Source organism: Phycodurus eques, chromosome 1 (assembly GCF_024500275.1).
Source record: "Phycodurus eques isolate BA_2022a chromosome 1, UOR_Pequ_1.1, whole genome shotgun sequence".
Taxonomy (NCBI): domain Eukaryota; kingdom Metazoa; phylum Chordata; class Actinopteri; order Syngnathiformes; family Syngnathidae; genus Phycodurus; species Phycodurus eques.
Window position 1 is genome coordinate 18,216,831 of NC_084525.1, and position 24,034 is coordinate 18,240,864.

Below are 24,034 nucleotides of genomic sequence, written 5' to 3' on the forward strand. Positions count from 1 at the left end.
TCCCTGTATGAGCAGTGTCATAGTTTGGTCCGCATTGCCGGCAGTAAGTCAGATTCATTTGGACTCCGCCAAGGATGCCCTTTGTCATAGATTGGGTTCAAAATGTTTAGGTAATTTTCTCGGTGCAGCCGAGTCGCAGAGGGGGTCCGGTTTGATGGCCTCAGTATTGCATTTCTGCTTTTTGCAGATGATGGTGTTCTGTTGGCTTCATCAAGCCATGATCTCCAACTCTCACTGGAGCGATTCGCAGCCAAGTGTGAAGTGGCTGGGATAAAAATAAGCACCTTCAAATCAGATACCATGGCCCTTAATCGGAAAAGGGTGGCGTGCCCTCTCGGGGTTGGGAATGAGATCCTGCCCCAAGTGGAGGAGTTCAGCTAGGCCGAAAGGCAAAGCTCTCAATTTACCGGTCGATCTACGTTCCTACCCTCACCTATGGTCACGAGCTGTGGGTCTTGACCGAAAGAACGAGATCCCGGATACAAGTGGCTGAAATGGGTTTCCTCCGCAGGGTGTACGGGCTTTCCCTTAGAGATAGGGTGGGAAGCTCAGTCATCCAGGAGGGGCTCAGAATAGAGCCGCTGTTCCTTTGCATTGAGAAGAGTCAGATGAGGTGGCGCGGGCATCTGATTAGGATGCCTCCTGGACGCCTCCCTGGTGAGGTGTTCCGGGCATGTCCCACTGGGAGGAGACCCCGGGGACGACGCAGGATATGCTGGAGAGACTGTCTCTCGTCTGGCCTGGGAATGCCTCGGGGTCCCCCTCGTAGAACAGGATGAAGTGGCTGGGGAGTGAAGTCTGGGCTTCCCTGCTGAAGCGACTGCCCCTGCGACCCGATCTCTGATAAGCGGAAGAAAATGGATGGATGACCCAAAGCACAGATTCAAATCAACAAAAGATTGGCTTCACAAGGAAAAGATTAAGGTTTTGGAATGCCCCAGTCATGGTCCAGAACTGAAGCTGATCGAACAGCTGTGAAGTGATCTGTGCACAGGAGATTCCCTCACAATCTGACAGATGGGGACCATTATTCCAAAAAGGAAAGATGATAAGACATAAAGATGTGCAAGTCTGCGAAAATGCTGACCCAAAACGACTGAGTTATATTATAAAAGCCAAAGGTGCTGCAACGAAGTATGAGTTTAAGGGTTTGCATATTTATGCAACAGGTTATTGTACATTTTTTATTCTTTATTTTTCCTCTTACAAGATTGAATTTTTTTATTGGGTTATACAGGTTAATAGTCATGTTAATATTGGAAAATGTTTTAAAATGGTTTGTCTTGATCTCTTATAATATCACAAAAATATGGCATTCGGACAGCGATGTGGAGACTTTTTATACCCTCTGTAAACAAGCCAACAACAGAAACGAGCAGAAATTAACTTAGTTGTCGATGTTTCGCTGAGTGACAGATACTGTGAAAGTATGTCATTGTGTAAGCAGTCATGAGGGCCAACTGTCTGTCAAACTGGAAATTCCCCACATAAGAAAAGCAGTGAACTTAAAATGTCACTAAACAAAAAAAACAGGTCTTGATAGTTTTTCTTTTATTTAAATAGGTGAGGCCCAAATGAAAAAGACCACAGGCCTCTGAAGCAGAACAGTTTTGCTGGCTTCATGTAATGATTTGGCATGCAAATCAAATGAAAAACCGACTACCATTTTGTGCGGTACATAATTTCAAGGTGAATGGTATTCTTTTCATAAAAGGGCATGTTTTATTGCTGCTGCAGCATTCACGGATGAACCTGTAACCTTCCCTATCGAAAATATTTGAATCATTCCCCAGCATTCATATGGTAACCACATAAATTTGGGTCTTCATCAACATTATAGCTGCAATAGATTGTCTCATGTCCCACAATACTGTGCTTCTGAAAGGCCTCAGAGTCCTTGGTATGGGTGGATGACCCTGGACAAGACTCACTGTATCACATGGGGTCTTCACCTGCTCCCCCTCCCCTTTAGAACCTTTCATTCTTTCTCTGTCTCTTCCTTTTTCTCCAGCACTTCCACTCTGCCATATTCCTCTCTTTTATTTGGTCACTTAAGCTGGGGAACAGTGGACTCCATCCCCCAGTTTTCCAATCTCCTCTCAAATTTATTGGGTTCAGTGGAGGCCTTCCTGTCCTTCTACTGCATGGAAATAGAGATCAGAGTATCCATTACTTCGACAGAGATGGATGCGGGTCCCCACGTACGGTCCCTATAACAAGGACATCACAGGGAGGTAGCCCTCTCTTTTCGGCATGACCCCCCATACAAGACTCCCCGCTCTCACCTCATTATGCAGCTTCCTTATAGCCGTTTTGATATAAAACCCCCCACTATGGACGGAGAGCCACGGGTCCCCCTAACTACATGGCCATCCCATCAACATCACTTTCATTACAAAACATGAGATGCCGGGGGAGTCAAGGACAGTGTAGTAATAAATGAGGGTGGAATACATCCGGAATCATTGTCATATGGGTTAAGCATTACGCAGACTTCATTCTGCATTGGTAAATCAGTGGACAGCACTCATAACCCCTTGAGGTAATAAAGACACAAGTTGCCTCATGGGGTCTTGCCAGGGTGGAACTGTTTGAAATGCTATGGCAAGGGCAGAAGTCATGGGGCTCTGCAGTACAATGCCATACTCCAATGGTACTAAAATCTCCATCAACGTTATTGCTGTAACACAGGGAATAGTGTAAAAAAGAATCCAGGGAATCGTCTAAGGGGAAACCTTTTTTTTTTTTCCTATTGTGCCCAAGCTCCAGTCTTTCACAAAATGAGCGGCCATGAAATAAACCTCTTTAGCAGAAATAGGAAGAGCAAAAATTGAAATGATAAATTAAGCACAAAACGTTTACTTTCCATGTTCTGCATTACGATGCCATTATGAGGTACGAAAATTAGTTGTGCACTCACTGTCTCGAACAACAGCAAAGTGAGGAGAGTCAAGAGGATGTGGAGGGTCCACAGTTCTCAAAGGTAGGACATCTTCTCTGCTGCCTGAACGCTGAATGGCCAACTCAACCTCCTCATCAGTCAAGCCTGCAATCAATTAAGACATTTAAGAAACTCCTGAGGCTTTGGTGACTTACTGTACATGTTAACAACAAAATGGCTAATTTGCTATCATAATGCAATCATTAACACTATCAATTCTCCTCAATATGAACTCATTCCATTACCCCAACTGTAAGCCTTAAGGATATATTTTCATTTCATAATTCTTGAGAGTTTGGAGGATAGCTTAAGCTTAAGGGATGTCTATCAAGGGAGACAATGTGCAAAGCTTCCCTTCAATGAAATCTGAAACTCTGCAAGCCTATTAACTGTCACCAAAGGCAAAGAAAATAACTCTGTCCACTTCTCCTTGTTATATTTCCCATGTGGAAATTTCATACACCCCAGACAGCTAAAATGCATTATTTTAATTTCTTCATTGTAATGTAAATGTATTACATAAATTTGCAAATGCCAATATAATTTAATCTTCAGATCTTTTTAATGATTTTAGTTTTGATTAAATTGCAAAGGGTTCCCTGATGGAGAATCAGAAGGGAGGAGAGAAAAAAAAAAATCTAATATGAACATCCTATTTTGTGGGAATAAAGGGCTGTATTCCAGGCTGCGTGTCACCATTGATATGGGTGTAAATTCAATGAACATTTGAATTGAAACAGCATAACATTGCATCATGAATTTAAAAAAATATATTTATTGAACATATACAAACAATTCAACACAAGACAGGTTATAAATAAAAGGGGGAACATAAAGGCAGCAGTAGATTGCATCTTTCGATGCTAATGTTCAACAGGAGTAGGAAGAAGTGAAAAACAAATTGGTCCTACCCCTAATTCTGAGTACAGATTTGACTTAAATAATAATGAAATAGGAAGCTACTCATGTATACAGTGGGGCAAAAAAGTATTTAGTCAGCTACCAATTGTGGAAGTTCTCCCACTTAAAAAGATGAGAGAGGCCTCTGTTCGCAGCCACATCATTAGTGTGGCTGCGTTAGTGTAATGTGGAAGCCTCTTAATTAAAAACAAAAACAAAACAACAACAAAATCTCAAAATCATTCTGATCAATAAATTGATCGATAAAAGTGGTTAATCGCCCAGCCCAATTTGGAACTCGAACGCAGCCTATAAATTTTTTATGTAAACTTAATCATGCTTTATTATATTGAGACCTTGGGGATGGAAGGGGTTAAGATGGTTCTTATAAGGTGACAATTGTAATAAGAAAAAACACCACAGCCACCCACACAGGCTGATCAAGATGGCGCCTACCAGTGTGGCCGCCTCGGTAACGCGCTCTCTAGTATTGTCTTTGTTTTTGTGTTTTTCGTCCGTCTTTGGAGACCTTACACGACTCACTTACACAAGGGGAGACCTGCTAACCATCAAGGAGGCTACTCCGGACTTTCTGTCACCAACTTTCGAAAATCCGCTCAGTTTTTTCCCCGAGTTACTCACCGGAGCGGCGTCCGCGGTTTTCGGCGCATGGATGCGGAAGCGGCGCCACAGAGGAAAACGAGCCGGAATTCAGGTGAAACTCCGCAAGAGAGGACACAGATTGGCGTTCCCGTCGATCCACCTCGCGAATGTACGCTCCCTACCCAACAAAATGGACGAGCTTCATCTTCTGTTAAAGACCAGTAAAGACTTCGGACGTTCCGCGGCCATGTGCTTCACGGAGACCTGGCTTTGCGACGCTGTACCCGATGGCGCCGTCACGCTTCCCGGCTTCAACATTCATCGAGCGGACCGCGACATGGAATCATCGGGAAAAACGAAGGGCGGCGGGATATGCCTCCATATAAACGAAGAATGGTGTACGGACGTCACGGTTCTCAGCACACACTGCAGCCCGCATTTGGAGTCGCTGTTTCTGAACTGTAAACCATTTTACGCGCCACGTGAGTTTGCATCGTTTATACTGGCTGGAGTCTATATCACACCGCAAGCTAACACGAGCGCCGCATTGCTAACGCTCGCCGAACAAGTCAACGAAATTGAAAAAAAACACCCTGACTCACCCCTCATTATTCTCGGGGACTTTAACAAAGCTAAACTCAACCACGAACTCCCTAAATACAAGCAGCACATCGACTGTCCTACCAGGGAAAATAATACTTTAGACCACTGCTACACTACGGTAAAAAACGCATACCGTGCTATACCTCGTGCAGCCCTGGGCTCGTCTGATCACTGCTTAATTCACTTAATACCGACGTACAAGCAAGAACTTAAATGTGCGAAGCCTACAGTGAAAACAGTCAAAAAGTGGACCAATGAAGCAAAGATGGAACTTCAAAGCTGTTTAGACTGCACAGACTGGAGTGTCTTTGAAAATTCAGCTGGCAGCCTGGATGAATATACGGACACTGTCACATCCTATATCAGTTTCTGTGAAGAGGTTTGTGTACCAACAAAATCATTTCGGACATTCAACAACAACAAGCCGTGGTTCACTGCTAAACTTAAGCAGCTTCGCCAAGCTAAGGAAGATGCATATCAGAGCGGGGACAGGGCCCTGTATAATCGAGCTAGAAACCAGCTTACTAAAGAAATTAATATTGCAAAGAGGATCTATGCAGCAAAGTTGGAAAAACAGTTTAGTGCGAACGACTCGAAATCAGTCTGGCGTGCATTCCAATCGCTGACTAATTACAAGCGACGATCCCCCCAAGCTGAGAACAATAGCACACTAGCCAACGACTTGAATACCTTCTATTGCAGATTTGAAAAGGACAGTTTCACTCCACACACCCACCCGGCCGCACCCGCGACCACAACCACACCTCTGACTTCTGCGTTAACCATCCATGAACAGGATGTGAGACGCATCTTCAAACAACAGAAGATTAACAAAGCAACAGGACCGGACCATGTGTCCCCATCCTGCCTCAAAGTCTGCGCGGACCAGCTCGCTCCAGTCTTCACTCAGATCTTTAACAGATCTTTGGAAATGTGCGAAGTTCCATCCTGCTTCAAACGCTCCACCATCATTCCAGTCCCCAAGAAACCTGCAATCTCTAGTCTGAATGACTACAGGCCTGTCGCTTTGACATCTGTGGTCATGAAGTCCTTTGAACGTCTCGTGCTGGACCACCTCAAGAGTGTCACAGGTCCCCTGCTGGACCCCCTGCAGTTTGCCTACCAAGCGAACAGGTCCGCGGATGATGCAGTCAACATGGGACTGCACTTCATCCTAGAACACCTCGACAGCGCAGGGACCTACGCGAGGATCCTTTTCGTGGACTTCAGCTCAGCGTTCAACACCATCATCCCTGAACTCCTTTCAACCAAGCTTCTCCAGCTCAGCGTCTCACCTGCCATCTGCCAGTGGATTTACAGCTTTCTGACGGGCAGGGCACAGCAGGTCAGGCTGGGGGAGGCCACCTCATCCACACGCAGCATCAGCACTGGGGCGCCCCAAGGTTGTGTCCTCTCTCCGCTGCTCTTCTCTCTCTACACGAACGACTGCACCTCAGCGAACCCGACTGTCAAGCTCCTGAAGTTTGCAGATGACACCACTGTCATCGGCCTCATCAAGGACGGTGACGAGTCTGCATATCGACAGGAAGCGGAGCGGCTGGAGCTGTGGTGCAGGCGACACAACCTGGAGCTGAACACGCTCAAGACGGTAGAGATGATCGTGGACTTCAGGAGGCATCCTTCGCCACAGCTGCCCCTCACGTTGTCCAGCTGCCTTGTGTCAACCGTCGAGACCTTCAAGTTCCTGGGAATTACAATCTCTCAGGACCTGAAGTGGGCGAACAACATCAACTCCGTCCTCAAAAAGGCCCAGCAGAGGATGTACTTCCTGCGGCTTCTGAGAAAGCACGGCCTGCCACCGGAGCTGCTGAGACAGTTCTACACAGCGGTCATCGAATCGGTCCTGTGTTCTTCCATCACAGTCTGGTTTGGTGCTGCTACAAAAAAGGACAAACTCCGACTGCAACGGACAATCAAAACTGCTGAAAGGATTGTCGGTACCCCCCTACCCACCATTGAGGACTTGCACGCTGCCAGAACTAAGACAAGGGCGTGCAAAATCCTCTCGGACCGTCTGCACCCCGGTCACCAGCTCTTCCGGCTCCTTCCCTCAGGTAGGCGCTACCGATCAACGCAAACTAGAACTAGTAGACATTCCAACAGCTTCTTCCCTCTTGCGATCAACTTCTTAAACACCTAACCTATAATTCCATTACAACAAGCTGGCAATTTTTTGACTTGAGTTCGTTGTCACATTTCTGTGGGGCCAATTATGTATTACTTGTGCACTCACTGTAGTTGTCTCGCCATGCTGCACTATTTGCATATACTGGCCACTCATGCCAGAGTAGCATCTGCTCCATTTGCACACTGATTGAGGAGTATCTGTAACATTTGCACAACCGACATTGTCCCAGATGATCGCACTACTCGTCACTTTAAACCGCATACACTCCTTGAAGTCTCAGCGCCCTTTGCACAATGGTCATTGCACCGGACTATTGCAATATTAGTCGTTCGAACTGCTCTAAGTGCTAGAGGACTCTGCATCTTTTTGCACAATTGTTTTTTGTCAATGTCTTTATGTCCCCAAAGTGTTCTGTAAATTGACTGTTTGTTGTACTAGAGCGGCTCCAACTACCGGAGACAAATTCCTTGTGTGTTTTGGACATACTTGGCAAATAAAGATGATTCTGATTCTGATTCTGAATGGTTTCCTTAGGCTCCCAATGCAGCACCTCTAAACACTGCTCCTTATAAACAAGGTTATGTAGCTGATGACCACCACCACTGAGAAATACATTTAATCTCCTCCTTGTCTTTATCCCTTCACTTTTCCTCCACAGCCTCCTCCTTGCTCAGTAAAGGAGTGTGATCCCTTTCAGATGCGATTCAATTAATTGCTCTTAGATTTAATTACAAGCGATAGAGTCCAAATCATCCCTCTTTCACCGATAGGGGGTCCACAGTTTGTAACAAGCATCCTCTGGTGAGCTAGTAGAGACTTACTGTAATTATAGTTTTAGTCCAGTTTTCCTGTGACTTTGCCCCTTCTCACTTGAGTATTCTCACATACAGTATGTCTTCCATTTTCTAATAATTGCTCCCAAAGTTGATTTCTTCACACCAAGGTGCTTACCTATTGCAGAGTCAGTGTTCCCAGCCTGGTGCAGGTCTACAATTATGTTTCTAGTGTTCTTTGACAGCTCTTTGGTCTTGGCCATTGTGGAGTTTGGAGTGTGACTGCTTGAGGTTGTGAACAGGTGTATTTTATTCTGATAACGAGTGGAGGACTGAGTAACTTCTTGAAGAAGTTACAGGTCTGTGAGAGCCAGAAATCTTGCTCGTTTGTAGGTGACCGAATACTTTTTTTCCACCATAATTAGCGAATATATTCTTTACAAATCAGTTTTTTTTTTTCTTATTTTGTCTCTCATAGGTGAGGTATACCTATGCTGAAAATTACAGGCCTCTCTCATATTTTTAAGTGGGAGAACTTGCACAATTGGTGGCTGACTAACTACCTTTTTGCCCCACTGTACAATACACTGAATTATGTAGGTATCCCAAAATAACGGGTCCATGTAAGATAATCACAACAGTCAAGCTAACAACTGCCAACTGCTCCTTCATCATCATCATCATATTTTTCATCAATCGTTTTAAAACTACACGTTTTCAAGTCATTATCAGTCATTCTACAAGTTTTTTTAATGAGTAAAAAGTATTATTCCAGACATCCTTATTTTTATGAAGAATAGCTATGGTTTCAGACATTTTGATTTCACTCTTGAGCTATATGAGACTTCCAACACAATTTATTATCAATTACTGGTATTACTCAAAGGAATTTATTTTCATACAGTCTTCTTAATAGAATTGACTATTATTTTTTCACTTTTTTTGTCATTGTCGTTATTTTTGAATAATGTTAACTTGATTACTTGCATTTAAAAGTACAGTGCTGCCTTGACTTAGGAGTTTAATTTGTTCCATAAAAATGTTCGTAACTAAAAACATCTTTCCTAATTGAAAGGAAATGCAGGGCTGGGAATATTCTCATTCATCCAGGTCATTTCATTCTTAGGACACATAATCGATCGCAACTGTACTGTTCTGTTTGTCTTAGATGATGTTTCACCTCTCATCCGAGCAGGTTTCATCAGTTCATGCAACAATGCTTAGTTAGGACCCACGAGCCAGTGTTTGTATGGAAGACTCAGCTATTTATGCTCCAACTTAGAGGCATGCCCCACACCACTTACGGAATCATTCTTTTGGAATGCAAAAAAATGGGGCAATCAGTTAAGCCGCCTGGCCAAGAGGTCATTGTTCGTCCACCACAGTTGTTGGGTGGAAACTCCCCTCTCTCATTGATATGTATATGTGTATATATATATATATATATATATATATATATATATATATATATATAATATATATATATATATATATTATATATATATATATATATATATATATATATATAATATATATATATATATATTATATATATATATATATAATATATATATATAAACACTGCCTAGTGCATCCTAACTAAGCCTTGTTTCATGAACTGATGAAGCCTGCTTGGATGAGAGGCCAAACGTCTTCTAAGACAAACAGAACAGCCCAGTTGCGATTGAGTCAATGCCCTGAGAAAGGAAATGCAATTAACCCATTCCAGCACCCCAAAAACACTAACAAAGATGTTTGTAACATGTTTTTGAATAAGAAAAATAGCACTCTACAATTTTGTACTTTATAAACACTAATAACACAACGTAATAGAATGAAAGGAACAGAACAGTTTGTGCATTATGATGATTAAATGGCCATTGCGCTGCTCATTCTGGCGTGCATGCCTTAGCCACCAGGGGGAAGCATAATCCATACAGACTTTACATGCAAATTTGAGAATGAATCGGAAGAAGATCATCTCTACTAAACTGCAATTATGTCATTTATTCGCACACGATAAAAAATATATGCCCGTGAATATTGTTCTATAGTGTCTGCATGTGTTGATACTGCGTGTGTTCAAATGCTACAAATTTGTATTATTGCCTAGACATCGTTAGCCCATCATTTTTTGTTCGGCATTATGTGTTAACATTAATGAGCTGACTGTCATAAGACAAAGTTAATAAATTAATGTGCTTTGGCTCAATGCACAACATGAAATTCACTTTGTTTTATGTTTCGTTCAAGTAAAATTCAAGTGGGAGTGGCAATAAGCAGCTTGAAGGAATCACTTGGCCTCTTTTCTTTTTTTTAACCAAATGTTTTTTTTCAACAAAAATGTTGAATATGATATGCACATTTTCTCTATAAAATATAATTTTTACGCCCCTCCCCCCCAAAAAAAAAAAAAAAAAAAGAAATATCATGATACCCAAAACGCACTTTAACTACTGTCAACCGGCCTGATGTAAACTCAACAGAGCTATTTGCATGCTTACCTTGTTGCAGCTAAATTCATGCAAGTATGCAAAAATGGCTGAAAGACTTATTTTGCCACTTGTTATTATCTATAAACAGGCTTTATTTTGAGACAGTATGAGGGTGAGAGGGTGCGGCAACTCGGTCAGGGTGTTAAAGGGGGTTTAGGGGGTCTGTGGCTCCAAACATCTGGAAATGAGTGACCTAAAACATTAAGGAATTTCCATCTAATCTATTATCTTATAGAACAAGGGGAGGTCCTGGTCATCCCTTACTTTAATGCCCCAAGAACTTCAAATGGCCATGAAATTGGTTGAATAATTGAAAGTAAATGTTGGGCATCCTGTAGTATACAGAAGGTCCTGAGTGCCAGGAAGTGCTGAGTTTGTGCAGTCAGATTGCACAGTCAAATAAGCAATAATGCGTCCCTGGACTCCAGACTCATCTGACCACAGCAGACTACATGGTGGCAGAGTATTGAGTGAGATGAGGAAGGATCACAGCTTCATTAGAAGACACATTTTTCCTTTCATCTTGAAATGTAAGTCTACATATAAACTAACAAGTTTAATCAATGCACATTTTAATGAGAGTTCAGTGATGTACATGATGTAAGGTTTATACAGGAAAATGCAATTCAAACCAAAATTAAGTAAAGCTCTTAACTGTTCTATGGTCAAAGTACAGCTGCAAAGTTGTTCTGTTGGTACAGATCTATTTGAACACAGCAGCAGCAAATGAAAGCAGCCTTAGATCTTACAGAAAAAAAATGAACAAGGTTTTACATATAAAAGCAAAGACAAAAAAAGGTTGGCGAAATTTATTAGAGGTTCCAAAACCTGTAGAATGACCCTTGGACCCCCATTTCAGATCGACCCATGGGGAGATGAATTTTTAAGACATAAATTAAACCTAATGACGACACCATAAAAAAGAACAATAATGGAAAGCTATTCTGTATTTCATTATACTGTATTATTTGGTGCACCTGATACACGCAGTGCCTGTTTATGAGTCACAGTATTAGCAGATGCTCAGCCAAAGCATTTGCTTTGACCTTGCCATTCTCATCGGGGCATGAAATTACAGTGCTGGCACCTCGATATTACAGCTATAAATACTGTAAACTGCATATCTGGACTACGTTTTCTATTGTCGTTCAACATAAACCTGATCGGTATTTATTTAAAGGAAAACCCATTGCTCGTCAGGTTATTTACAGCTCTATTTCCAGAGCCTCATATTCTCTCGGCATTTTTAAGGGCAAAGAAGCAGTGAGGCTCTTTTATTAAATCAATTTCTCCAATTCTGGCACTCTTGGACTTTATGGGTCAAAACCTCAGCAGGACGGTCAATTACAAAAATTGCGCACTAAAATATTTTGGGTAAAAGATGAACACATTTCCCTCTACGTGTCCTTGAGAGGAATTAGATTGTGGATATATTTTAAAACAAAAATCAACAGTACAGGTTATGTCAAGTAGAAGGAAGTAAATGGAATATGAAGAAGTGAGGCGCGGCATCAACACATTTAATAAGTCGTGCTCACGGTCCTTCACGTCATTTTCGTTTGCTACAACTGCTACAAAATGGCATACACACTTCTAGCGTATTCATTTATGTATTAAAAAAAAGAGGAGACTGTTCTCATTTCCCTGCTTTTATCGCCCTACTGATGACAAAGTAGGCAAGGCCTCGACTAGGTGGCGCCATGGAGTAATTTATAACCACATCAATCCCTTTACCTTCTTTGCAGGCCTTGGTCATTGTCATTTTTGTCCAAGAGGTGAGTCGCATAACCTCACTTACACATAGCATCCCATTAATATGTGGGATGATTATCCTTACCCTTACCTTCATACCAGGCACAGTCATAGACCAACAGCCTACCTATGTTCTCTGTGACCCTCACTCACTGGCCATCTAAATCAGGGTGAAATCTATTTCCATTATCTTGTCAATAAATAGCAAAGAGGACAGCATTGAAAAAGTAAGTCAAGCCATCAATTTAGTATAATTTACAGAAAATTCACTGTTCCTATTTTACATGCAAAGAAACCGTTTCCCAAACAAACTGGGTACAACTGAGCATGTCAGCTTTGGAGCCTCGGTCAAAGTGACATGTGACAAGATGTAAATGTTGTTCAATTAGTCCTGAGAATGACATTTTTGGGTAATTATGTGTGTGTAACTGCTAATTGTCTAAGCTAAATTGTGGCTCCAAAATGGGCTAACAACACTTTGACTGTTAAACTGTATGATAATTGTCGAGGACGAAGATAGCACAATCCAGTAAATGAGACCGCATCACATTATATTTCACTCAAACAGTAAAACATATTTAATGATGGCTAGGAAAAAGCAAGACAAAATTCCTCAGTTTGAGTCTAAATGCAATTTATTTCCAACCTTCTTTTCCAAAGGAAAAAAGAATGAATTTGTTTTATATCAGCATTCATATTACAATCTAGGTGATCAACTTTCAATATTTCAGCCAGTTCATTCAACAAGGACTCAGAGCAGGTAGCTACAAATTTGTACTGCATAATTGCCAATTTATACCCGGGAATTAACAGTTGACGGAAAACAGAAATTATATTTTTCAATGAATATTGAAATAAACCGCACTATTAAGATGTCTTTCAAAACGACATGACCACCGAGGCATCCTTCAGCGGATATTAGGGCAATGAAATAATATGCACGAGTGAGATCATTGTGCAACGATTCTGCAACATGCAATCAAAGCAGGGACTATTTTCCCCTTCATCAGCTATCCAGCGTAAATATTGCCAGCAAGAGGAATCCAATTTAAATTCCATTCTACCGGGAGATGGTATTGTTTCATTTTATGTGTGCTTTGACATTTCTGGCTATTAATATAAAGTAAAATCCAGACGTATTTACATAAATATGACATTAAACTCTATTAGAAATTAAGACTGACACATTGTAGTGGGAGAAACAGGATGATCGATTTCTAGATCAAACGGTTGAGAGGACAACAAAAACAGAGTAACTAAGGCTGGATTTACACTACAGGTCTCAATGGAGAAATTCTGACTTTGTGCCTAAGTGTGATTTGTGTTTTTACCTGTACACAATAGTGGCATATATCTAATATAATTGTCTTTACATTCACTAACAACTGAAACAACCTTCATGTGAAGATGTCCAAAGTACTACAAGAGTCAATAAACAAAAATAACAAATTAAAACATTACATTTTACATAAGGTTTTGTTGTCACTTTCACTTTTTGCAGTCAGAGTTGTGCTGACAAAACCACGAGTTCTTCGGCAATGTGTCTTCATTCAATCGACAACAAACAGACCTTCCGGAATTAAAAGTAACAGTTACTAGTACTTAAAATGCACGAGCGGATGCATAAGTAAGCCATGTGGCTCCTTTGAAACTGGTACTTGATTGGCCGACTGTCGTATCCCCACACCTCCAACATCCGAGCTTCTGCGGGGATTATTTAGTTGCGGAAAAGCCAGATTCTAACACAATGTTTAAGGTCTTATGTCCCCCAATATTGTTAATTGAAACTTGGAGTGGCTTCTTCATGAGTTCAACTTACATATTCTGCAAAAAAACTAAAATCACAAATTTACGCGACTTGGCTCAGACTGACTTACTGCGGGTTTTGTCGTGGCGGGTCACATACAGTATATAATATAATGGCCTGCAGAACAGGATAGTTTTCTTAAATCTCACTATGGATGAGTACTGTAAAGTTCATACAAATTCGACGCTGCTCATGGAATTACGTGTAAATGTTAGGCTGATGTCGTTGCGAGGGCTAATGTCATGCTGATTTCAAATTGATCGACGGACGAAATTGCTGCGGGAGCTTGACATGCCTGCCTTAGACACTTCCAGGAGAAAATCTGTGGAAACACACTATCTGAGCCTTCATATGAAGGGGAATAAACGTCTTATTTGGCAACCACAGCCACCAACAGTTGCACGGCTGTGTGTCATCAAAATGGGATGCATGCCTGGAGGGGGGAGAGAGAGAAGAAAAGAGGGTAGAGAAAAAAAAAAAAAAAAAAAAAAAAAAAAAAAAAGCTTATGGAGGTGACCTCAGGTGGGAAATCTGCATTGATTAGCAAAAAAATGTAAGGTAAGCTGTTTGCTATTCCCTGGCAGACAGAAGAGCATTTTCCCTTTGGATTTCAATGAGGGGACTGATACACTGGTGAAGAAAGTGGGTGAAGCAGTTGGCTTGGGGGAAGAACTATGGACTAGTTCATTTTGTGAACTGTGAACTAAGTTCAAAATTTTTAACTATTAATTGAACTACAATTGAAAAAATTGTGAACTGAACTTTGAACTAGTTTGCAAAGAAAATGAATATTCCCGAAACTGCGCTAATCCTCACTCACACAAGTGATTTATTTATTTATTTTTTACCATGTTTGTTTTGTTAGGGCAGATGTGGGTCTGTACACGCCACTGATAGGGGTATTTCGATGATGTCAGATTGCAACACCACCAAACAAAAAGTGCATTGCTGCCAGAAAAATAATCGTCCCGAAACTTATGTCCCTGTGCGATGATCAGAAATTGCGCATACCAGTGTTATGTCAAAACAAGTTTCTTGTCAAACCGCACTCTCCAGCACTTCAGCACATGCGCAAACTGAGCTACCGGCTATCGAGTTAGGCTTTTCCATGAAAGACTTACCCTATGCGTTTATCTCTGTTTATTCAATATTTGACAGTTATATGTTATGCTGTAGTCTGTGTCAATATGTGCCCTGCGACTGACTGGCACCCAGTTCAGGCTGTAGTCCATCTTTCGCCTGAAGTCAGCTGGTATAGGCTCTGGCGCTCTGCGACCCTAAACAGGAAGAGCGGTACGGAGTATGCAGTACAGTGTTACACCTTATATAAATGTGAATAAAAACTGAATAAAGAAACTTTTTGGGGAAAATTTCCTTGTCAAATTAGGCTTATCCACAGTGCCGTGAAAATGTCAAATTCTTACAATTTTGCAGTTTCCCCACTTTGTTTAAGATCAAACAAATGTAAATATCAGAAAAATATAACCCAAGTGAACTTAATATGCTGTTTTTAAATGGTGATTTAATTTATTTAGGGGGGAAAAAACTATTCAAAGTTACCTTGGCCCTGTGTGAAAAAGTAATTAACCCCCTTGTGAAATCATGAATTAATTGTGGCTAATCACAATTTTTGGTTAATTTTATTGATCACACCCAAGCCTGATAACCTCCAGACCCCTTCAATCAAGAAATCACTTAAACACAATCAAGTCAGACAAAAGATCTAAAAAGGGCTGCAACAAAATGACATGACCCAAAGAAATTCCAGAGCAGTGGAGAAATAAAGTAATTGACATCTATCAGTCAGGAAAGTGTTACAAAAAACATTTTTAAAGCTTTAGGATTGCAGTTAACCAAAGGGAGAGCCATTATGCTCACATAGAGAAAACATGGAACATTGGTGAACATTCCCAGGAGTGGCTGGCCTACAAAGATTACCCCAAGAGAACAGTAATGACTCATACAGGAGGTCACAAAAGAACTCAGGACAACTTCTAAAGAACTGCAGGCCTCCCTTGCCTCAGTTAAGGTATCAGCCAATCATGTCATTAAACTGCAGAATGACGTCATTCATGCCACAACAATAAGGAAGAGACTGTGCAAAAATGGCATCCATGGCAGCGTTCCAAGGCGAAAACCACTGCTGCCCAAAAAGACCAAAGGATTGTCTCTCTTGCTTCTCGTACAGTGCAGACGCTTTTTTGCTCGCTCTGCGTGCTTCGCTTCTGTTTACATTTTTTCTTACTGATAAGCTTGTTTTTCTTCAAAAAAATTTTTGAAGCAGCAACTCCTGGATATTTTTAAACCTGTGGGACTGTACTTTTTTTTTGTAGATACAGTCAGTTGTTGCTATCTTCCAATATTTTCCGATACGCTCTCACCATTACGTGAGCGTGGCCTGCTAACTAGCACAAGCCTGCTATTAGCAACAAGACCAGCAATCAAGATGCCTCCCTTTTCCACTGAGGACTATCATGGACTGCTGCAGAGGATGTAAATCCTGGAAACGAAATCCACCATCTTGAAGTGTATGTGGATGTAAATCGACAGTCGGGGAATGAAACCAATCTACCGATGTCTCAAAATGGTGAGCAGAAGCGTGCTAATAGACAGCCACTTAGCTCAACAAAGGGGATGGATGTGGACTGTGGAAACCGTAATGGACCATCCAGCAGTTCTCCCTGGAATTTACTGGGAGCAAAGCCCAAAGATATGGGACAACATCTAAAAGGGAGGACACAAGGCTGGCCTGCGTTGCGGGCTCCTTCAACCCAGAGTGCACAGCTATGGACGGTCGCAACAGCGAAGGGCAAGAAAAAAGAACGCAAGTCAAGGCATAACATTGACATCAGACTTACTAATAGATTTGAGCCACTTTTACAAGACCCTAGCCAAGAATGCTCATCCCAGACCACCACTAAAAAGTATGAAACTAAATCATACAAGAACAAAATGGCACCCCAAACATTAATAGTTGGTAATGGTGCTGTCAAGAATGTGAAACGTTTTTGCAGTGAGAAGAACACCAAAGTACTGTGTTTTATCAATGACAGGGTGTCTGATATCTCTAAAGAAAAAAAAATCCTGGAAATCACTAATCAGCACTCAGCTGTGAAATATGTTATTATACACAGAGGGGCCCTGGATGTTCTGAAGCAGCAATCAGAGGTACTGAAACGAGATTTCATTGATCACCTAACAAAAGTGCTATGTTTGGATGCTGAGGTTTTTATTAGTGGACCTCTCCCACTTGTACGATTTGGAGATGAATGTTTCGCTACACTCAGTCAATTAAATAAGTTCCTCAAAGAAGTGTGTAGTGCACTATCCGTGACGTTCTTGACAATTTCTGCATTTTTTTGGGAGCGCAGACATCTTTACAAGGCAGACGGTTTCTGTCTAAATAGACAAGGAGTTAAGTTATTGGCTGCCAACATGTTTTACTGTGTACGTCATTCAGCGGCCTGAAAAGAAAACAATGGCCTTGGTGACACGGATGAAGGACAAAAAGATGCAGTTGTTCCCAAACAGTCGGAGAAACAGGAGATAAGGCAACCTGAGGCGTAGACGGATTCATCGGTGTCATCCAAACAATTGGAGGAACGAATGACAAATGAGATGAGCCAGCACATTGAATCTCCCACACCGCTCCCTGCCCCATTGAAGCAAAGCCCAACGCAAAACTTACTCTCTACTAGCCTAAATTCTCTGCTAGGTGTGCTGGACAGGAATGAAGACTATTGTCAATATTGGAGTCCAACGCACACCACGCCAAGATCTTCCTCCCATCTCCCCTCGCCTGAAACCACTGTCCACTAAGATGTGAAGGGCCCCTCCTCCACCCATGAAGAACATTATCTGCGAAACTGACTGATATCTGCAGGGTCTTTTCCAGAATAAGTCAGACCCTTACGGAGATCAGGCATTTATATCCCTGTAATTACAACGGACAGAAAGTTGGTCAAAGAAATCCATCCATCCCTTTTCTGAGCCGTTTCTCCTCAATAGGGTCGCGGGCGTGCTGGAGCCTATCCCAAATATCATCGGGCAGGAGGTGGGGTACACCCTGAACTGGTTGCCAGCCAATTGCAGGACACATACAAACAAACAACCATTCGCACTCACAGTCACACCTACGGGCAACTTAGATTCATCAATTAACCTACGATGCATGTTTTTGGGATGTGGGAGGAAACCGGAGTGCCCGGAGAAAACCCACGCAGGCACGGGGAGAACAGGCAAACTCCACACAGGCGGGTCCGGGGATTGAACCCAGGGTCCTCAGAACTGTGAGTCAGATGCTCTAACCAGTCGTCCACCGTGCCGCAGTCAAAGAAATATGGCACAAAAAAAAGTAGAACTACAAACTTAGTGAGGATAAAATGTGAATTTATCAAACCATTGTCTCCATTTATCTCTGCGAGACTACCGCTTTTCAATATCAGGTCACTGGGTAATAAATCAATGTTGATTAATGACATCATTACAACCTATGATCTGGACTTTTTGTTACTAAATCAAACGTGGTTAACAGAAAGTAGCTGTAATACCATTTTAAATGAGGCAACACCAGCAAATTTTTATTTTATGAACAAGTGTCGAATAGGAACAAAAGGCGGTGGTATTTTTAAGTCATGATTTCAGTGTAAAAAAATTATACTGTGTGATTTTAGCTCTTTTGAATATCTCTGTTTTTTAGTTAAAGGTGACCCAAAGATTATTGTTGTAATAATTTATAGGTCTCCAACATACAATAGAAAATTTATGGAGGACTTTTCAGAACTGCTGGCAGTTATTTGTACTGACTACAACTATTTTGTCATAACGTGAGACTTTAACATTCATGTTGACAATAACATGGGAAAACAAATCTAAAGAACTCTCTGCTATACTAGACACATTTGACCTCTCTCTCAAGATAAGAGTCCAACCCACACTCAAGGTCACATCTTAGACCTGGTCATCTCTAAGGATGTTGAAATTCTATCAATTGACATTAAGGATATGGCTATTTCTGACCATTTTTGTGTATTCTTTGAATTTGATTCTTCCAAAAGTTAAGACAACCTCTATGTCTATTACGAAAAGGTACATTCACCTGTAAAATCGCAAATGTAGTGAATGCTGTCGCACCTACCAAAACTAACACAATCTTGAGGCGACCGAGAACACCATGGAGGAGCACAATGATGGTAAAGACCTCTAAATCAAAGTGTAGGAAAGCAGAACGTAAGTGGAGAAAATCTAAACTCCAAATTGACTATTACCTCGACAAAGCTTTAAAATTTTAACCAAGAGTTAGTCAGGGCTAGACAGCAACACTTTTCTGAAATCATCAGTAAGAACTTCAACAATACTCGCACTGTTTGTTGTGGTTGACAAGCTCACAACCCCCCGAATCCGTTCCTCCAGAACTCCTAACAGCAGATAAATGCAATGAATTTGCTTGTTATTTTAGTGAAAAAATACAATCCATCAGGTTAAATATTAGCACAAATCAGCAAGATGATAAAATTATACGACATCTGAAGCCACCCAGGGAAAACTCAATTACCATGTCAGAATTTGATAGTTGACCAAAAAACTGTAGAGAAAACGGTTCAGCAGCTGAAACCATCAACGAGCTGTCTTCACTCAATACCATCTGACTTTTTCAAAGCTATTGCAAAGTCATGTGTTATCTGATTTGCAACAAATAATCAATTGCTCACTTAAGTCAGGCGAGTTTCCTAAAGCTCTTACAGTAGCTGCCATTTCGTCGTTAAAACGAGTCCATTGTGCCCACAGCGGCGTGGTGGCCTCGGGCCACCGTTAAGGTCAAAGCCTGTTATAATTTTGTCTGCGATAACATATTTGAAATGCTTTACTAATGTATACTTTAAAGCATCGTCACAAAAAAAAAGCTTGAAGTTTATTCATACAATTGCCTTACTTTTACTTCATTTATTCACATTGATTCAACATGGTAAAAACACATTGAGAATTGTGCTTTGGACTTACCTAATCAAATTACATGGTAAAACTTTACATAATAAACTCATTTAGTGCCAAATGCGTATTAATACGTTTTCAGTGGTTTTATTTATTCATTTATTTATTTTATGAAATCGTAATAGAGGGTTTGGCGCAGCTCCACAATAAGAATCCAAGGCTTCTAAGGCTTGGGGAGGATTTTAGTATGATAAATCGACACCAGATGGCAACAGTAGCTTTGATCAGCACTTTGTCAGCACGTCGGAGGAAGACCATTTCTGGTGAGGACCCATGTTACGTGGTGGAGCAATGTAGGGGCGTGGTTGAGAGCGAGAGAGAGAGCTCGATGATCCACAGTTAGAGCGAAAAACCAGGAATAAATACAGACAGTTTACTCTAAAACAGAGTTTTGCTAACGCCAAAAAGGATGACGAAGTCACCCTTTCCCAATAAAAAAAAAAGAAAGGGACGACTCTACGACAATGAACGGCGTGTAACGCTGGTTGCGTCGACCGTTTGAAGACAAAATGGTAGACAAAAACGTAAAGGATGGATAGCTAGATGAATTGGATAGATTTTTTTTATTGTCATTCTTATATTTATAGACAGTAGTGCACAAAAACATAATTTTCGGACAATGTGATGTGTGTTATGTAGTTTTTTTTTTTTTTACCTTTCCCCAATGCACTGTAGAAACTGTAGAAACAACAAATATTTTGTGGTAAATGCACTTATTTCTATAAATTGTCAAAAATGGCTGGCACCCAGCTCTCCCAATTTCTGAAAAACAGCTGACATTATTCATTCATTCATTCATTTTCCGTACTGCTTATCCTCACTTGGGTCGCGGGCGTACTGGAGCCTATTCCAACTACCTTTGGGCGAGAGGCGGGGTACACCATGAACTGGTCGCCAGCCAATCGCAGGGCACATATAAACAACCAGTCACACTCACACCTACGGGAAATTTAGAGTCTCCAATTAACCTACCATGCATGTTTTTGGGATGTGGAAGGAAACCCGGAGTACCTGGAGAAAACCCACGCAGGCACAGGGAGAAAATGCAAACTCCACACAGGCGAGGCCAGGATTTGAACCCCAGATGTGATAAGCCACTGTGCGGCTGACATTAAACGAGTTCAAGAACCAAGTTGACGTTTTGGTATGACTATTTTGTGTGTGTGTAAGAATGCTTAAATGGCCCTGATTGAAATCTAAATTGCTTGTTTTAAGGAGAGTTTAAACTTATAAACTTACATATAAACTGTCTTATTATAAATTGATTTTGCTATTTCTTAAGTTACGGTTGAATTTCTTGGAATCAGCTCAAAGGAGAAACTAAATGTTTTGTTTCAAGAAAATATGTCCTACTGAAGCCTTTTTTACTAATTACAATTCACAAATAAGATTCAAATACTTAGATCAAGTAAAAAATTATTTAATCATGAAAATATATATTTTAAGCAAACATCTGATGTAACTTAAATTAATTAATAAAAATTAATTGTAATAAGCAAACTAAATTAATAAGTGAGATGTAAATTCTTAACGTAAAACATTATTTAATCATGAAACTATACCACTTATTTTAAACAAATATTTCTTAAATTAGTTGCCTGTAATAAGCATTTTTTTCCCTAATTTTTCCCTAATCTTCATAATGGGATAAAAAGGAGTTAAGGTTGTCCGGTAGAGAAGTTGTCAGTGGGGGAGGGGTTGTTGCGGCATTGTTTGTAATGTAGTTCTGGATGCCTTTCCACATCATCATGCATCACAATTCTAATATCACTCACCAAATACCAACATGCAACATCTTAGTTTTCTTTTTTACATTAGATTTTAGAATTATTGAATCCCTTCTCAAGCCTGCTGTATGTACTTTGTTAATTGCACCTGTATTATTAAAGGCGAAGTATGTAGTTTGGAGAGGGGTGGGGTGTGTGTGTGTGTGGGGGTAACACTTTGTCATATATGTTAAAACTTTCTGGATGTCCAGAGAGTAACATATTATTTGAGCTTTTGAAAACTCATCCCTCTCCAGTCCCATCAAATGCCTCAAATTTAATTGTCATTATTAATTTACAGTCTCCGTAATGGGGAGAATTGTCCAATCAGAGACAGCACAGATTTGAGGTGGACACTGAGGCGGGTTCGGCAACAAATCCAAAGATGCCTTATCCCTCGTATCCCACAACTGGGTCTTCTGATACAACAAAACAGAAGCAGAGCAAAGAAACCAGAGAGGCTAAACAGAGTGAATCTTATCGAGAAAGAAACAAAACTAGGATACACATCGGAACTACTACGTATTCCAGAGATGCGTCAACTCAGACTCCCTGAGGTACTTCATGGACTCAGGAGCGACGTGGCTTCATTTCTGCTCGACGGGTATGTCTATCACATACTTTTATTTTTAATTGATTGTCCATTTCCCCAAAATACAACTTTGAACTGATAGCATGAGTGTTATACAGCCGCGTTTGTTTGTAGCACTCGGTGACGGCAGTTATACAGCCGCGTTAGTGTGTACCACTCGGCGACGGCACAAGAGATGGCACAACCTACTTCTCCAAAATAGCATTGCTCGCTAACAATATAGTAGCTAGCATTATGACAAGGTGATAGCCATAGTTGCTATGTGAGACTGACTTTGTAATCAGCGCTATTAGTAGCATGGAGAAGCACAGGAGATTCATCCCGCTGTGTAAACCCAACAGTGTGGGTTTGGAATGAGGTACTTTTGAAAAACAACAATAACAAAGGCCCGGCGGGCTCATTTAGTACAACTATAATACTAGTCGCTCAAAGTTGTACTTGAATAACAGACTGTACTATCAGCAGCAAAAAAAAAAAACCCAAAAAAACCAACCAAACAAAAAACAACAGTAGCATACAGCATGTATGAGAATGAGCCAACGAGGGATTTACTGTATATTTATGATGAAGAAGTTGGTGCTCAGGTACGTCGATCAATCCGACTCTTATTTTGTATTTATTCCTACCCAACTGATTGTATATGTATAACATTGTTTTCCCCGAAGTACCTGTGTGAATGATGATAGAGAGATGATCTCAAAATGCACACCAAAGACTGACTAACATTGCGATCCAAGATGGCAAAAGGAAATCCCCAAATATCTAGCATTCAGGTACATTATGATAGGTACACAATTAACAATGCATTACTTTTGCCAATAGACTTTTTTTTTCACATTTTTGTTTTGTAAATAAAATAAAATAAAAATAAAAACATTTGCCATGGTGTTTTATAAAAGCAAGCCAGCAAACTTGTTAATTGACCAGAAATAATTTTGAAATAGATTTTTGTCCTCGGCTTACTTGTTCTTTACCTAAACTCGATGATGTGGTTTTGTCACTCGCTGTTATTTGAATAACTTGTTGATCAGTATGACCACACCACTTGCCAGTTTGTCTCCATTGTTTTCTCATCTGGAATCATTACCGCATACAGTGGGTATGGAAAGTTTTCAGACCCCCTCTTTGTCATCTTGCAGCCATTTGTTAAAATAATTTGTTATTTTTTTACCTCATTAATGTATACACAGCACCCCATATTGATAGAAAACAAACGGAATTGTTGAAATGTTAGCTGATTTATTTATTAAAAAAAAAAAAAAAAAAAAAAAAAACAAAGAAATATCACACAGCCATAAGTATTCAGACCCTTCGCTCCGTATTTAGTAGAAGCACCCTTTTAAGCTCATACAGCCATGAGGCTTTTTGTGAATGATGCAACAAGATTTTCACAATTGGATTTGGGGATCATCTGCCATTCCTCCTTGCAGATAGTCTCCAGTTCTGTCAGGTTGGATGGTGAACGTTGGTGGACAGGTCTCTCCAGAGATGCTCAATTAGGTTTAAGGCAGGGCCATTCAAGAACAGTCACGGAGTTGTTCTGAAGCCACTCCTTCGTTATTTTAGCTGTGTGCTTAGAGTCATTCTCTTATTTGAAGGTGAACCTTTGGCCCAGTCTGAGTTCCTGACCACTTTGCGTGTACATTAATGTGGGGAAAAAAA

General features: G+C 40.8%; 1 protein-coding gene across 1 annotated transcript in view; it reads right to left on the reverse strand.

Annotated features, from left to right (window-relative positions):
* The window catches only part of pex14 (peroxisomal biogenesis factor 14), a 94,111-nt gene that overhangs the window by 32,775 nt on the left and 37,302 nt on the right, over positions 1-24,034 (reverse strand). The window contains exon 4 of the mRNA XM_061681492.1: positions 2,921-3,046. Coding sequence (XP_061537476.1) covers positions 2,921-3,046 — 126 coding nt within the window. The remainder of the gene's footprint in view (positions 1-2,920; positions 3,047-24,034) is intronic.